Here is a 16,703-nt window from a genome sequence, read left to right as displayed (position 1 = left end):
TCAGTCAGAGGATCAGTAGTCTACTGAGGGAAGAGTCAAATCCAAAAGCCACAGCAACTTGCCTCAGCATGTCAGCCACAGAGGAACTCGCCCTCGTAACAAGGCCAGGGAGGTAAAGGAGGCCCGAGGGGGAGGAAGAGTCCAAGCCAGTAGCCACACCTAGGTCAGTCAGTCAGCTGTTCTCCGTAAAAGGCTGAGCAGCATGAGAAATGGGTGGTAGGCACCCCAACATCCCCAAAACCATGTCCCTCAGAAGGAAAAATATGAGAGGACTCCCCAGAAAGTGGCGGAAAGATGTCAGAGACACCTTAGACTGGCATGGCATCAGACATTGACTGGCACCAAGACATTAATTGGCGCTGCCAGCAGCATCACTGGAGTCAGCTGATTGGATGCAGGTGCCGAAGGTGGAAACCCTGGAGGGTGCATCGGCACGGTAATGGCTTTGACAGTGGAAGTAGAAGGCCTAACTAATGCAGAGGGCAACCCACCGGCATGGACACAGTCAAGGCTCTTTGCACCCCTGGGGGCTCAAAGGCGCTCCCGGGACGGTGACTTTCCAAAGATAGCATGAGGAGAATCATAAAATTCAGGCATCTAGGTCAGAGTAGCCCTGACCCCGGGAATGGGAAGGAGACGCAAGGTTGTAGGAGGCTGGTCTGGTTTGTAGTGGGTGCCAAAGGTACTTACACCAGGTCCAGTTATCTCTTATTAGTGTATGTAGTCCGTGTCTAGACGCCAGGGCACTCTAGTGGTAGTATGGATGAGCAGCCAAGGCCTAACTAGGAGACATGTAAAGCTCATGCAATATAACTACAGTCATACAGTACTTACACGCATGAAAGCAAATACTCAGTGGTACAAAAATAAAGGTACTTTATTTTGGCGACACACTTACCAAATGTACTACAGATACTATACTCCCTTAGGAGGTAAGTAAAATACACAATATATACACTAGTATCCAAAAACAGGTAATTAAACAGTTAGAAACCAGTGCAAACTGTGAAAATCACAATAGTTAGAAATAAAACTAAGGGGGACACAAATCGTATACTAAGAAAGTGGAATGCGAATGTCAGTTTCCCCCTTAGGAAAGTGTAGTGTGTAGAGGGGCGCTGGGAGTATTAGAAAACACCAAAGGTAAGTAATATAACCCACCCCAGAGCCCAGGAAAGTAGGAGTAAACCACAGGAGCATTTCAACTACACAGAAGAAAACGAGAAAGAAGATATTGCAAGAACCAGAAGAGACTGCAAGACACCAACAGTGCATTCCTGAACCTGAAGACCTGTGGAAGAAGGGGACCAAGAAGCACAGAAGAGTCCAGGAAGAACAGGAGCCCCTGCTAACCCAGATGAAGGTGCAAAAGTGGAACCACTGGTAAATAACAACAGTCAATACTGCACCCAAGAAGACGGATGCGAGTTCCTGGTTGGTGCAGATGATGTCCCACGCAGGATGGATTATTGCAGTCTGGTTTGCATCGCTTGATTCCACCAACAAGCCTTGGCACACGCAAAGCTCGCAGTCGAAGGAAAATGGCACTGCCCAGGACCAGGTCAACTCTATCCAGGAGGGGGGGGGGTAAGAGGGGGCCCTCAGCAGTCCAGAGAGCCCACAGATGACCAGGAAGCATGACTAGGAGTCCCACAGGATGGGGACAAAGAAGGTGCAAATGGAGGCCCAAGCAATACTACAATAAAGGGTCCCACGCCACTGGAGAACCACGCAGGAAGCTGTGTGAAGCAGGAGGGAGTGCTGGTGGCCGGAGCTGTGCTCTGCATGAAGAACTTCGTGGAAGGTCGCACACAAGTCCTGGCAACTGTAAATCACGAAGTGCACAGTGGTACTGGCTTGCGTGGGGAGGCAAGCTCTTACCTCCACCAAAGTTGGACAGCTGGATGTCAGGACCATTGGGACCACTTCAGTCCACCACCCGTGATGCTGGATCCACGCACTTCAGCAGCAGAGGGGACCCAAACCACCGGTCATTGATGGTGAGGGTGCCTGCTGGAGCTAGGTGACTCCTAGGGAGATTCCTTCGCTCTTCTGGTGCAGGCTGAAGATTGGATGCACTCTGAGGATGCACAACTGGGAAACAGTTACTGGCAGGAGCTGAAGATACAGTGTTGCAGAGGCTGCCCTGGCTACTTTGTTGCAGTTCTGTAGAGCTTCTGAAGGTCCAGATGCAGTTTCTTCGGTAAGAAGGTGAAGTAAAGGATGAAGAGGATTCCTGCTGGAGTCTTGCAATCCGAATCTGAAGAACCACCCAAAGAAGGGACCCTAAATAGCCCTGAAAGGGGGATTGGTCACCTAAACAGGTAAGAACCTTTCAGGGGAGGGCTCTGATGTCACCTGCTGGCACTGGCCACTCAGATGCTCCCAGCGTTCCCTGCCCATCCTGTAAACAAGATAGTAGAACACAGGGACCCTCTGGATGAGCTCTGAGCACCACCCCTAGGGTGGTGATGGACAAGGGAGTAGTCACTTCCCTTTCCTTAGTCCAGTTTCATGCCAGAGCAGGGACTTAGGGTCCCTGAACCGGTGTAGACTGGATTATGCAAGAAGGGCACCATTTGTGTCCTTCAAAGAAATTCCAGAGTCTCTGGGAGGCTATCCCTCCCATGCCTGTAACACCTATTTCCAAAGGGAGAGGGTGTAACACCCCTCTCCCAAAGGAAAGCCTTTGTTTCTGCCTTCCTGAGCTCGAGCTGTACAAGCAATAGGAGGGAAGAAACCTGTCTGAGGGATGGCAGCAGCAGGGGCTGCCCGGAAAACCTCAGAAGGCTGGGATGGCAATAGTGAGGGTCCTCTAAGGAGCCCCCAGAGTGCATGGAATCATACAACTAATGCTTAGAAAAGCCTTGGGGTATGATACCAACATGTTTGATACCAAACATGGCCATATTCAGAGTTACCATTATGTAGCTAGGCATAGGTAGTGACCTATGTCTAGTACACATATAAAATGGTGTCCCCGCATTCACAAAGTCTGGGAAAATGGTCCTGGATGACGTGGGGGCACCTCTGCTGGTGCAGAGGTGCCCTTACACAGGTACTATGCACCCAGCCTTCAGGGCTGGAAGGCCTGACATATAGGTGACTTATGAGTGACCTTGTGCATTGGAAATGGCAGTGAAAAGATGCATTCACCATTTCACACAGGCTGCAATGGTAGTCCTTTAGAAGTCTTTGCATGGGCTCCCTATGGGTGGAAAAAGAAATGCTGCCGCCCATAGGGATCCCCTGGAACCCCAATGCCATGGGTACCTAGGTACCATTTATAAGGGACTTATAAGGAGTGACCAGTGTGCTAGTTTTGGATAAGATACTGCGTTGCCAGTATGCAGTGACAAAATTTAGAAGAGAGAGAGCATAAGCACTGGGGTCCTGGTTAGCAGGATCCCGGTGACACAGTCAAACACACTGACAGGCGTAAATAGGGGGTAACATGCCAAAAAGATAGTACTTTCCTACAGAGGTGGACTCGGGCATCAACTCCTTATGAGTGGTGGGTGGTTGTACATTGTGAAGTTGTGAAATGCCGTGACTTTGACTGCTTGTGTCTTGACCTACCACGTGAAGGTGATTGAGTATGACATCCATTAGAACAACTTCTGTAACTCGCTCTCAAATGGACCTTAGTCCAAAGAGGAGACTGTGGCTGATGGAAAGCCTAGGAAGGCTCTGACAGCTGCACTGCCAAAAGCTTGATACGACGCTCCCACAGCGCCTTCGGGCAAAGTTGGCAGAAGGAGACCCACTCTACAAAGTCATGGTGCTCACCCAAGCACCATATACAAATAGAGTGTGGGTCTGTGGCCGACATTTGTCGTACACAAGACCCACATGGTTTGAACCCTGAAGACAGACAGAAAAAAGCACGGTTTTGTTAATGAAAACATCGAAGTAGGAGGTAAATGGCCTGATAAACCATTAATGGATCCACTTTGCAAACGTGTGAAAAAAGGAACTGACATCAGTGAGGGGGTTACACGGACTCCGTCAATGTCACATCCAGTAGATGTTGTTGATATAGAACCGTGCAACACCCTCTTCTGATGCGCAGACATGCTATTGAAAAACTCCCAGATCCAGTCTCACTCCTAGCGAGGATTCTAAAGTGAGAATCTGCTGCAAGATGTCTCTATCAGATTAAGATATTATTTGTTTTCTCTCTTCAGCCGAGAGTAACTAATTGTAGCCTGCAACTATAATTTACAAAACAACACCAGTGCTTCTTACAAATGATAACAAGACTTTCACATTTTCACACAGGAAAATCTCAATCTTCCTGTAAATCACTAATTTTCTTGATGATGTCAGTTTATCAGCATATTTGACTTCATATATTAAAGGAAAGCAATGAAAAGCCAAATTGACTTACCATCAGTAACAATATTTATGGTGAAAACATGCTCTTTTGAAAGATTCCTTATCTTGTGAATACTTTTTTCGGGATTCAGACTGGTCCAGAAAACGTTATCCCTAGCAATGACCCTCCTGTGCCTCGGGGTGGTGCCTCACAGTTCCAGCCTTGGCTCAGCTCCTGAATGTTTTTTAACCTGAGTATAACAGATGACAACCTGTGTGCTGATGTCACTTCCTGAAATATGTCCCATGCTCCATGCTGAGAAGAACAAGAGATCCATGACAGCAACAAATATAGCACCTTGGGATCGCATTAATCACAGCCCTGCTTCAATCAGAAGGAGAGTGGGCAGTGTCGAATTACCTACAAAACTATGTATCCACCAGAAATATAGTTACAGAAGGTAAGTTACTTTTTCTTCTGTTGGATACATCTTCCCTCACCTTAATGAAAGAATCCTAAAGCAGTACCTCCAAGGGAGGTTGGGATTGAGCCGGACCAGTTAATCAAGGAAATAATGCATCACGGCTTGGGCAAACTACCTGCAACTGTGTATCTGAGAGTTGAGCCTGAGGTACTTTGTAAAATAATGTAAGGATGACCGTGTTACTACCTGGCAGTTCTCAGTAACCTGTATACCTCTGGAAACAGCTGTGAAAGCAGCAATGGCGCTTGTGAAATGAAGATGAATGCTCTCTGAATGATCTTTTTTAGACAGGGCATAGTAGATCATGATGTGGGGGATGACCAAAGGCAAAACTTTACATTTGATCACTGCCTAGCCCTTTGCAGTCCCATCAGAGCCCAGAAAGATGTGGTCATCAACTGTCTTGTCACATGTGGGCATTATAGTATGACATACAACGTCTGTGTCCAGTCTATGGAAATGTTCCGCCTCCTTGGTTGGATGCAGGGGAAGCAAGACCGATGGGAGGGTAATAGTCTAGCCCATATGAAATGAACAAACTACTCGGGGTAAGAAGGATGAATAGGTGAGAAGGACTAACGTATTTGGGTAACAAAAATGTGACAGGTGGCCTGGATTGATCCCTTGGAGCAACCCTAGGGCATGGGGACATAGGTGTTCATGAGGAGGCACCCTGGAAGCCATCAGGTCTTGAACCGATGGAATGTTTAGCCAGATTATTCCAACTGTGCGGCCTGGCAAAATGGTGCCCAGGGGTAACAAGGAGGCCACCGGTGACTGAGACAAGGTTGCCCCGCTGGAGTAGACTGCTGACCCCAAACTAGCACCCCCCCCAAGGAGACAACAATTAAGATGGGCAGGAGGGTGCGGCAGACAGCTGTGACTACTAACACGAATCGACAAGCAAGTGTAAACACGCTGCCAGTGTGTGGTCTGCAGGGTCAAAAGCCCATTGGACCTACTGTGGCTGGGGGCTCACCTACTGCCTTTGTTGAGGATTGGGTGTGCGGGCGGTGATCCATAAATAACTTTGCTTCTTCTGGCAAGGCCTGGGGGCTAACTGCTCTGGGGTAATGCTGCCACTAATGCTCAGTTCAACATCCACTATGCAGGGTTAATGTAAGTATTAACTCATGCAGTGTTCTGTGAGCCTGAAAGAAAGATGAGAGATCACCTCATAAATAAAGGCCCCAGAAGTGATTGCAGCAAAGGATGAGAGTCATTAGCAGTGGTAAAAATGCAGACCCCCCAAGAAGAACAGCCCCTGTATCATAAACTAAATGCAAACATTAAGGGAACATTTAGAAGGTCTATTTAGGGTCATATTTGAAGAAACTTGGTTGATAGTCCTCAGCCCATTCCACTATACCCAACTCCCACTATTGATGATGTCCAAACAAAACAAGAAATAGAACATAATTCTCTATGCACCCTCTAAAGTGCCTCAAAGGTTGTAAATCTTTGCCCATGCTTTAGCCAATTTGAGTAATACAGAGAGCATCTGATGCTCAAAGGGAAGAATCACATTTTCACACTTCAAAAATTAAAAGGTGTTGCATTTTTCATTATAATTTTTTAATCCTATTTCTCCAGCAGAGCACAAAATTTGCATAAAGAAATCACATCAACATGTGTTTCATGACTACAATCTATAACGCTTAACTGCAAAAACACTTGGATCCACTGTAAACATTTTTGTCCACTACTGATTTGAGCCACCCATTATTATTTCCTGGGGGCAAGATTTGTTTATGTAAAAAACTGGCCCGACGAAACACTGTACTTTCTAGTCACAAAACATACGTGGCTTTAGCTTTTTATGCAATCATTAGAAAAAACATTAAGAACAACTTATTTACCTTTGGTAACTCATTATTTGGTAGAGACAGGATCTAGCTGCAAATTCCTTACTTTAGAATCTTCCCCAGTCGCGAGCCTGGAACCCGCAACTTTTTTCCCATAGCACGTCTGTGCATTGCGTGTCTCCATTTCGATGTTCTCCACTGTATGTGACATCAGTGGAGTTCCTGTAACCCCCTCGTTAACGGACCAATGTCAGTTTCTTCAATAACTATTTTTTGCGCTCAAAACATACAGCCACATTTAGAAACTGTCTATGAAAACAGAGTACTAGCACAAAAGACACCCCTGTGTCAAATAATCACCAAATTCCTAATTCAAGGTATAATGAAATCTTCTGAGACCAAACAGGAGGCAGTTCGCGGAGCGGGGAGGTTGGGAGAGTCATTAAGGAATCTGCGGCTAGATCCTGTCTCTACCAGCGAAGGCAATAACGAAGGTAAGTGACTTGTTCATCTGCTAGAGAAATCTAGCTACGGATTCCTTACTTTAGAATCAGATACCAAAGTCATAGGAACCTGGAAGAGGGAATGTGAAATGAGATCTCCCCATAAGGTCTCTAAGTATCATAAAACTGGTCTAGAAACAGAGAAACAGACTGGACACTCATAATAATTAAGGTGAGTAATAATATACTCTACAACATCAAAACCTGTGAAGGGAACCACAGGTAAATAAAACCATAAGACATGAAAACATGGGAATAAGCACATCCATGTTAGCATGTCAAAGGTGTGGCAGAAGTGACCCAACAGCAGTGAAAGTCACTAAACAGAAGAGAACTGGTCTAGTGCAAGAGAAATAAACCATGCATGCATAAGAATATAAATGAGTAAATACATCCTTTCTTAGAAAAACACTGTGTAAAGGACTGCAGTAATAAAAAGGTATAAAAAAGTTAATAGCATGGAGATAGCATCACCCATGATTGATGCCATTAAAAATATGTTATTTGAACAAAACCAGGCAGTCACAAGAATGTAGGTGAGCCCTAACAAATTTCATAACATAATACTCATGGGAGGAACGATGGATAAGGAGTCATAAACATTCAAAAACATGGAATAAAGAAAATCAATGTTAACATGATCAATCGGAGTTTGAGGCGAACTAACAAAATGAATATTAATCTTCTTGCTTCCTTATTGGGATGTGAACTCATGCTGAACACCCCATCAATACTGTGGAAAAGACCACAGCAGTTACATCATAAAGACAAAGAAAACATGGGTAAAAATACTACCCATTACTTTAGGACAGTATCACCAAATGAGCTAGTGAAGATAAATCAATTTGTTCTTGTGTGTAGTCTGAAACTGCACGTTCTGTCCCAATGAAACCACAGATCAGCATAACTTTCCATTGAGCAATCCCCTTTACCATGTAAAGGTATCTCATAACTAGACCTACAGTATAAGACACATCTAGAATGTTTATCTCTTGCAGAGAAAACATACAATTGCCTTCTTTAAAAAGAAGTTGAAGACAACAATAGCAACAATTTGGCATTTAAATATACATTTTACCAGGAAAAGTAGCTATAGATGATAAAAGCATTTTCAAGATGTTCTCAATATATATACCTACTGATAAGGAAGTATAACAAACAAACGCTTATGTAGTAACCAACAAAATATATATATATATATATATATATATATATATATATATATATATATATATATATATATTGTACTATTATTTTAAAGGCTTAATAAAACATGTATGAAAAAGGAGCTTTCGTAGTGGCCAAAACCAAGCCAAGTATGTGACTCATGATTAACACTCATCTGCAGATGAACTAGAAAAAGTGTCAAGTAGGCAAAAAAGGAAAATTTGCAAGATTCTGAAATAAAAAGAATCTGTCTAATTTTGTATATCCCATCTTATGACAATATGTCTCAAAGTGTGAATCCAACCTACAACAACTAGAGTCAGGTAACAATGAAAACAGTTGTTCCTTGGTGAGGTATTAACATATAATCTCCTCAAGCACAACAGATATAAATATATTCATAAAGTAGAAGAAGTACGCCTGAAGAGGGTAAACACTTCCTGAAAATAAGGAAGTCTTGTGTAAATGCCCAAACGAAGAACAACTCCTAAAGTGTTAATAATAATAATAATTCTATAGAGTAGACAGAATAGAATCTACAGAGAGATACGTCTCAATGAAGACCCATGATAAAATGATACAAGCCAGGAACAGAAAGGAATAATGTTCAAATAACATGTCGACACCATACTCTGTTAAACTGTGATGGCTAGCTAATATAAAACCTTTAAGACCAAACAAGGAAAAATCCTAAAGTCCCCAAGAAGATACCCTCTGGCTTCTAAAGTATACAATCTACTAAAAGTATAAAAACTGATACTGCCATTTCATAGCTAACAGTAGACGTACACTACAATTAGTGTAGATCAATTGCTTTCACATTAATGTCCACTCTCCACAGAAGACCCCTTTCTGGTTTGAACATTAATCTGGAAAACACAAAGGTCACAAATGAAATGGAGGAGACATTACAGACTGGATTCTCCTCCTCCATGCTCTGACTTACAAAAGTGGGGGAACAGGAAGCAGTCTGCAGACAAAGAACAACTGGGTTGGCAAGTTGTTCTACACTGATATGTTCTGATTGGCTAAGTGGCATGACTGTGCATGATCAGTTAGATGTCATCTTGTGTTTACTATAAAAATGTTAGTCTCCTTAGCCTTAGGAGGTGAAGAGTTAGGCTACGATTCACAATTCCCTTTCGTGCTTTCTGCAGTAGAGATCTACTCACTGAATCACCTGCAATACCATATGGTCGACTCTTAGGGTAGACCATGCAGGGTCCTTGGGAAAGGGAGTAGCTGTACTGCAGGAGAGCTTCTAGAAACTGTTGAGTTCATGAAGAGAGTACCAGCTACTTTTCTGTCTGATAGGTCTATTGTGCTACTGGCTTAGTAGATGGGTAGGGGTGCTGATCTGCTTAGACAATTATTACCACACGCTATTGGCTGTTTGGTTATTATTCCTCCTTCTATAGACTGTTTGCATTGCAACCAATTAGGGAGTTTTTTGTAACATCCCAAAAGGGGTCACAGATTAAAAATGTTATCCCGCAGAGGCAATGTAAACATAAAACAGTAATTTGTGTTTTCTTTTTACTGAGTAGCAGGCTTAGTTACTGTTATACTCTGTACTCCAAATGTACTACTGTGTTTGAATATGCTTGGCTCATGTCTGTTTGTTTTCAAGATGTCCTCTGAGATATGTTCATGGAAGGGACACAGATCACATGGTAGATGGGAAAGGTATGTCTCAGCTCCATGGGGCAGAGATCACAAAACCTTTAGGTGTTCTTGCCTGTTAGAATGACCTTAGACAAAAGAGAGTGTGTACTTCATAAGTGCATTTACTCACGTGCAGAAAGGACCCTCCTGGGTCAGGTTGCAGATGGCCTTGTTCTTACAATAATCAGTGCACTTGGATTCACACATAAATGTGTTGGGATTCAGTGTATATACACTGTTTGTAAACCCAGAGCATCCAAAGTATGTCAGTAGCACGTCCTTGCTCGCTGCGAAAAAGGAAAGGGGAAAGTGATTAGAATGCTTTTAAACATGCAAAAGGCATAATTTACAGCTTCTAAAAATGTATACATTCGTTCTAATACTGTAATGATTTGGCTTCATTGATTTAATTGGTTGTGGAAAGAGATGAGATGCAGACGTTCCTTTAGATGAACAGCCTCTCAAGAATGAGAAAACTCAGAAGGCAGAAGCCTTTCAATGACATGCACTCCTCAGAGATCTTAGTCCTTGATTAGCATCACCACAGGGTGATATATATATTTAAGGCCATATTGTAAAGTTTGGCAGCACTGGACAGTTCTCTAATTTTTGAGAAAGCTGACAATGCCACTGCTCAGTTCCCCCCTCTGAAGAAATAGGATAGGAGAGTTTTATTCGGGGGACTCTGAAATTGTAGGGCTTTTCAACACTGTCATTCTCTACGTACCTTTGGCATTGTGAAATGCAGCAAGAAATGGTGGAGTATAACTGCATTTCACACACTTTCATAAGATTCAGTAACTGCATTTGAGCAAACAAAAGGAAAAATCTTTTGTAGGAAAGTACCCTCTTTTCGGCATGGTTATACCTACTTTTTGCCTGCTGTCAGTGTCTTTTCACTGGGATTCTGCTAACCAGGACCCCAGTGTCTGTGCTCTCTCCCTCTAAATTTGGTTGTTTAGGACTTTGCACACCCCACAATTGGCATACTTAGGTACCCAGGGCATTGGGCACCAAGGGTTCCTCATGGACTGCTGCATGTATTGTGCCACCATGGGAGCCCATGCAAAATGTGTCTGCAGGCCTGCCATTGCAGCCTGTGTGAAAAGGTGCATGCACTCTTCCACTACAGGTCTCTGCACCAGGTCACTGTAAGTCACCTCTATGGTAGGCCCTCCTACCCCAGAGGACAGGGTGCAAGTTCCTGTGTGTGAGGGCACCTCTGCAGGGGTACCCCTACAAACTCCAGCTCTAAAACACTGGGCTTCATAAGGGCTGGGAAGCCATTTTACCTGTGTACTGGACACAGTGTCCAGCTACATAATGGTAATTCCGAAGCTGGGCATGTTTGCTATCAAACATGTTCGAATCATACCCCAATACTGTTGCCAGTAATGGTTGTATGATTCTGTGCTCTCTGAGGGCTCCTTAGAAGACCCCCAGCATTGCTCCTACTGGTCTCCTGGGGTTTTCCAGGCAGCCCGCGCTGCTGCCACAACCTTCAGACAGGTTTCTGCTCTCCTGCTGCTTGACCAGTTCAGGTAGTGGAAGGAAGAACAAAGGATTTCCTGCTGGAGAGGAAAGTAACACTCTCCCTTGGAAATAGGTGTTACATGGGTTGGAAGGGGTAGCCTCCCGAAGCCACCGGTATGCTTTGAAGGGCCCCCTTGCTTAAACTGGTCTGCCCCAGTCCAGGGACCCCCGGTCCCTGCTCTGACACGCAACTAGACAAAGGAAAGTGAAGGGACTACTCCCCTGTCCGTAACCACCCTCGGGCGGGTGCCCAGAGCTCCTCCAGGTGGCCACTTGATTCTGTCATCTTGAATCCAAGGTAGGTAAAGGCCCCAGGGAGCATCTGAGTATCTAAGCCAGGTAGGTGACTTCACAGCCCCCTCCTGATAGGTGGTCACACTGACAGGTGACCAATCTCCCTTCCTGGGCAATTTAGGTCTCCCTCTTGGGTGGGTCTGCAGATTCAACATAGAAGATTCCAGCAGGACTCCTCTGCATCTTTTACTTCATCTTCTGGCCCCTGAGACTGCAACTGGACTCTCCAGAAACTGACATTCTGCAACGACAGCAACAACTTTGTTCTGCAAAATTGTTTCCCCAGCTCCTTCCAGCAACTGCAACATTTCCCCCGCTGTGCATCCTGTGAGGGTAACGCATCTTCAGCCTGCACAAGAAGTAAGAAGGAATCTCTCTTGGAGTGAAGAATTCACTCTCCTCTACATCCGCAGGCACTAACTGCAATGACAAAAGGCTGCGTGTATCTTCTCTCCTCTGGAGCTGCATGGATCCTGCATCACAGGTGGTGATCTGGAGTAGCTCCATTTTGTCTTCTCTACCAGCTATCCAACTTGGGAGACAGTAAGCCTTGCCTCTTCTTGCAGGACAGAACCCCTGTGCACCGCAACTCTTGCAGCTACCAAGGCTTGGTTTTCCCCCTCCAAGGGATCTTCAGGATCCATGTAGCCCCGGCCCCAGCACTCCTTCCTGCAAAGCAAAGTCTCATGCCTGCTGCTCCAGCGATGTGGGACTCCTCTTCAGGTGTGCTGAGTGGGCATCACTGCGACTCCTGTGCCTGTCGTCAGTGGGTTACCTGTGGAGGCTGCCTCCTGTTCTTGTGACTTTCCCAGCTGCTGAGCATTGCTGGTCGTCTTCAGGCTTGCAAACCTTCTTCTCCATCTCTTGCATTTGCCAAGGCGTGTTGCTGGTTTTGTAGCACCACGACCAACTGCATCTCGACCACCAACGTAGGACATGACTTGCATCACTTCTGGGACTTCTCTTCATCTCTTCTGCTGCACAGTTGACCTTCTTCGTCCACCGTTGACCGGGTCGTGCATCCACAGAAGGGTGGGTAGTGGCTATTGCCGCAACTGGACTCTCAATCTTGAACCAGACTTGGCCCACCTTCCTTTGCAGGTTCCCTTCTATCAGGCTCCACCTTTGGACTCTTGTCTTGGTTGGGTCTTGCATAATCCTTTTCCAACGTCCTCCTGTTGGTTTTGGGGAAAACCAGTTTCTTACCTCTGCTCTCCTGGTCATTGGGGCTCACTCTGGTACTCACTTATTGGGGTTCCTAGATCTTCCAGGTCCCTTCTACTGATTCCATTTCCTGGGATGAGAGACTGCCTTTCACATTCTACTTTTTTAGTATATAGTTTGGCCCTCCCTCCCCCTCCCCGGGCCCTCACTATTTGCTATTGTTTTTATCAATACCTATTGCTTTCTATGCTATTTACTGATTGCTAATGTGTATATAATAGTGTGTTTACTTACCTCCAGTTGGAGGACTGCCTATTCAGTATTCTAGTATTTGTATTACTATAAAAAAGGGCCTTTATTTTTGTAACACTGTGTGTTTTTTCATGTGTGTAAGTGCTGTGTGACTATAGTGGAATTGCATAAGCTTTGCTTGTCTCATGGATAAGTCTTGGCTGCTCATCCACAGCTACCTCTAGAGAGCTCTGGCTCTCCTAGACACTGTCTATACTTTACAAATAGGGAATACCTGGACCGGGTATAAGGTTATAAATACCATAGGTGTTCACCACACACCGGGCCAGCTTCCTACAGGGGTTCTTAAAAGAAAGCACACACAGTATAGGTTCAGCACAGGCAGCAGGAAAGCAACATTCTGTCACACAGAACATGTTCAGCAGGAATTGCAGCAGTATGTTAACTCACCGACAGAAAACAATTGCAGCAGAAGCATCATCAATAAATGGTAAAAGACAAAGAAGTGGGGATGTTAGCAAGAAAGCTTCCCAGTATAGTTGGCAGCAGTAAAAGCCTATATGCACACACTGAACAGGTACAGTAATGATAGAGGCAGCACACGCTTCCTCATGCATACGCAGAATATTTACTGCAGACACAGAACAAGTACAGTATGGACAGAAGCAGCACATTCTTCCTCTGCATAAGATGTACTGCAGACTCAGAACAGGTACCATAAGGATAGAAGCACCGCACACTTCCTCGTGCATAAGCAGATTATGTACTGCAGACACAGAACAGATACAGCAACAATAGAAGCAGCACACACTTCCTCATGCATAAGCAGGACACACAGAGCTGACACAGAACAGGTATAGTAAAGATAGAAGCAGCACAGTCTTCCTCATGCATAAGCAGGATATCTACTGCACACACAGAACAGGTACAGTAAGGGTAGAAGCAGTGCACGCTTCCTCATGCATAAGCAGGATATCTACTGCAGACACAGAACAGGTACAATAAGTATACAAGCAGGGCACGCTTTCTCATGCATATGCAGAATATATCACATGCTTCCTTGTGCATAAGTAGTTACTGCAGACACAGAATAGATGCAGCAAGGACAGAAGCAGTGCATGCTTCCTCATGTATAAGCAGAAAATGTACAGCAGACACAGAACAGGTGCACTGAGGACAGAAGCAGTGCACGTTTCCTCATGCATAAGCAGAATAACTACTGCAGACATAGAACAGGTACCGGTCTGAGGAGAGTCACAGGTGCCAACGATGTCCCCCAGCTCCCATGAGCTTGAGTCCACCCTAGGTCTAACCCTGCAAGCCTCAACATGCAGGCCCCCTGACAGCGAGTGCACTTGGCCAGAGAAACCCAATGACTAAAGACACCCCTGCATCCGTCAGCCTGGGACTCTGGAGAAAAAGACCAAAGGTTTCACCTACATCCCTGAGCACCCCACATTTGCAACTTACCTGCTTGTCCCCGACTGGCTTCCTAGCCAGAGCCGGCAGCTTGTTTCACGAGGACCAATTTACATTGAAAATCATTGGGCAACCGATGCCTTACTGCACACCTGCACCCGGCCACCCTAGTGCCACAGGGAGTGACCTGCTGGTGTGGTTGCCTTAACTGTCTGAGATTAGCCTTGTAAGTTGTTGTTAACTGTGTGTTTGCTGAACATTGATTTTCTCCATTTGTTAACATCGAAGAACTCTGAAAGTGTTGATTTCTGAAACTGCAAAGTATTTATCCTTAAAAGTCTACTTACCTGATTACGAAGGTCTTGGGTTTGAAGAATATACAAAAAGAAGTGTCATTTTTCTAAACTGGTTTTGGATTTATTTTTTGAGTGTGTTTCTCATTTATTGCCTCTGAGCGAACAACAAATGCTTAGCAGCACCCTCTGATAAGCCTAACTGCTCTCACACACTACCACAAAATAGAGCTTTAGTCCTATCTACTTTTGCCTCTGCAAACCAATAGGGGATCCACTGACTCTCTACATGGTGTATGTCCTTTTAGTGCACAACATAGAGAGCCAGCTTCCTACAGTCATCAACAGTGAGATCATCATTGACGATGTCCAGTTTGACAGTTTTGATGTTACATCTTTTGTTGTTGATGTTGTATTAGATTTCGTCTTAGAAGTCTCATTTTTAGGTGTCATTGTTGTCGACTGTGAGGAAATAGGGTATGTTATACGGGGTGGTTGTGCAACCTCACTGTGTAATACACTTATCAACCCGTTTAGGTCTGATAGGTTTCGTTTGTTAAAGCCTTAGCTTAACCCCGAGTAACTGCTGCTCTGGTCAGTCAGGCTTACACAAAGGAACAAGTGTAAAACATTTAAACAGCACCAAAACAGTTAAAAAAGAAATACAAAAGACATTAAAGAAATCTGACATCAATTTATAAAAATAGATTAGATGTTTACATAAATTTTGACACCAAAACAAAAAGGATCCATTATAGTGCTTGTGAGATACAGAATTTACAAGGGTTAGTAAATCAGCAATTTTTATTTAATCCCAAACGAGCACTGACAAATTTCATGAATTTTACACTTGGAAACTTTTTCAGAAAAAATGTTGGTTACTCTATGTAACCATTTCCAGAAGGAAGCCGGTCAGAGGGACAAAGAAGGCCCACAGAAACAGTTACCTCTAAAGAAAAAGCAGCTGTCAGTTTGGTTCATGACTCAGTGGCTCCATGCCATTGACTTCTATGAAGAGGTCCTGGTGCAAGGGATACATGATGGTGAAGATGCTTAAGGATGCTGTTATATCAACAGAGGACTTCCTGGGGCTACTACTAGGTCCACAGACTTGGTGAGATGATCCTAATCACTGGGTTCAATGTTCCTTGAAATCCTCTCAAGCTTGGCAGATGTTCATTGGGCAACTTGTCGCCTGGTACAGCGGTTTCAGCAGTTTCCTTCTTTTGGTGCTACCTTGCTTTCTGGGTAACCTAGCTGCACTCCGATGACTCTCCCAAGTTCAGCAAACTCAATGGCAACTTTTGAGCATTGTGCCTTGATTCTTTAGAATGCACTGAGCTGAGGGGTGCAGACTGGATAATAATGGCTACCAACTTATCGCAGCAGGCGTCTTCAGCTGTTGAGGTCCTGTGCTGCAAACAAGAGGTAGGACAACTGAGCCTTAGGGGTTCTTGCTTTGGATGAGCTCAGGAGTTGACTTCTCTATGAGCAGGACACAGCAGGCACAGCCCCCTCTCCCTCGCTAGCCATCAGGTTTAGCAGATGCAGTCCACATCGGTGCAGCCTGTCTTCACTGGGTCTTTGGTGCGCCAGGCAGTCATTCTTTGATTCTCTTTTCCAGTCCAACCACATCTGAGTTCTGGGTGTCTTCTTTATGCCCAGAAAATGCCCTCAGGAAGATTTTGGTTGCTAGTTAATGGGCCATCAGGTTCCCTCTTGCATGATAACTTCCTGTGAAATGTGGCATCTAGCTATCCTAGAAGTCTCTATTCTGCCCACCCTCAAGACAGCAGAATCCCTCTC

General features: G+C 44.7%; 1 protein-coding gene across 2 annotated transcripts in view; it reads right to left on the bottom strand.

Moving 5' to 3' along the window:
* Positions 1–16,703, bottom strand: part of LOC138265247 (fibrillin-2-like) — a 514,969-nt gene that overhangs the window by 92,353 nt on the left and 405,913 nt on the right. For both annotated transcript variants that reach the window (XM_069212836.1, XM_069212838.1), the window contains one exon: positions 10,073–10,229. In XM_069212836.1, the coding sequence (XP_069068937.1) occupies positions 10,073–10,229 (157 nt within the window). The remainder of the gene's footprint in view (positions 1–10,072; positions 10,230–16,703) is intronic.

This window comes from Pleurodeles waltl, chromosome 11, assembly GCF_031143425.1.
Source record: "Pleurodeles waltl isolate 20211129_DDA chromosome 11, aPleWal1.hap1.20221129, whole genome shotgun sequence".
NCBI classification, from domain to species: Eukaryota; Metazoa; Chordata; class Amphibia; order Caudata; family Salamandridae; genus Pleurodeles; species Pleurodeles waltl.
The sequence above is the reverse complement of the archived record's forward strand: the minus strand, read 5'-3'. Positions and strand labels throughout refer to the sequence as shown.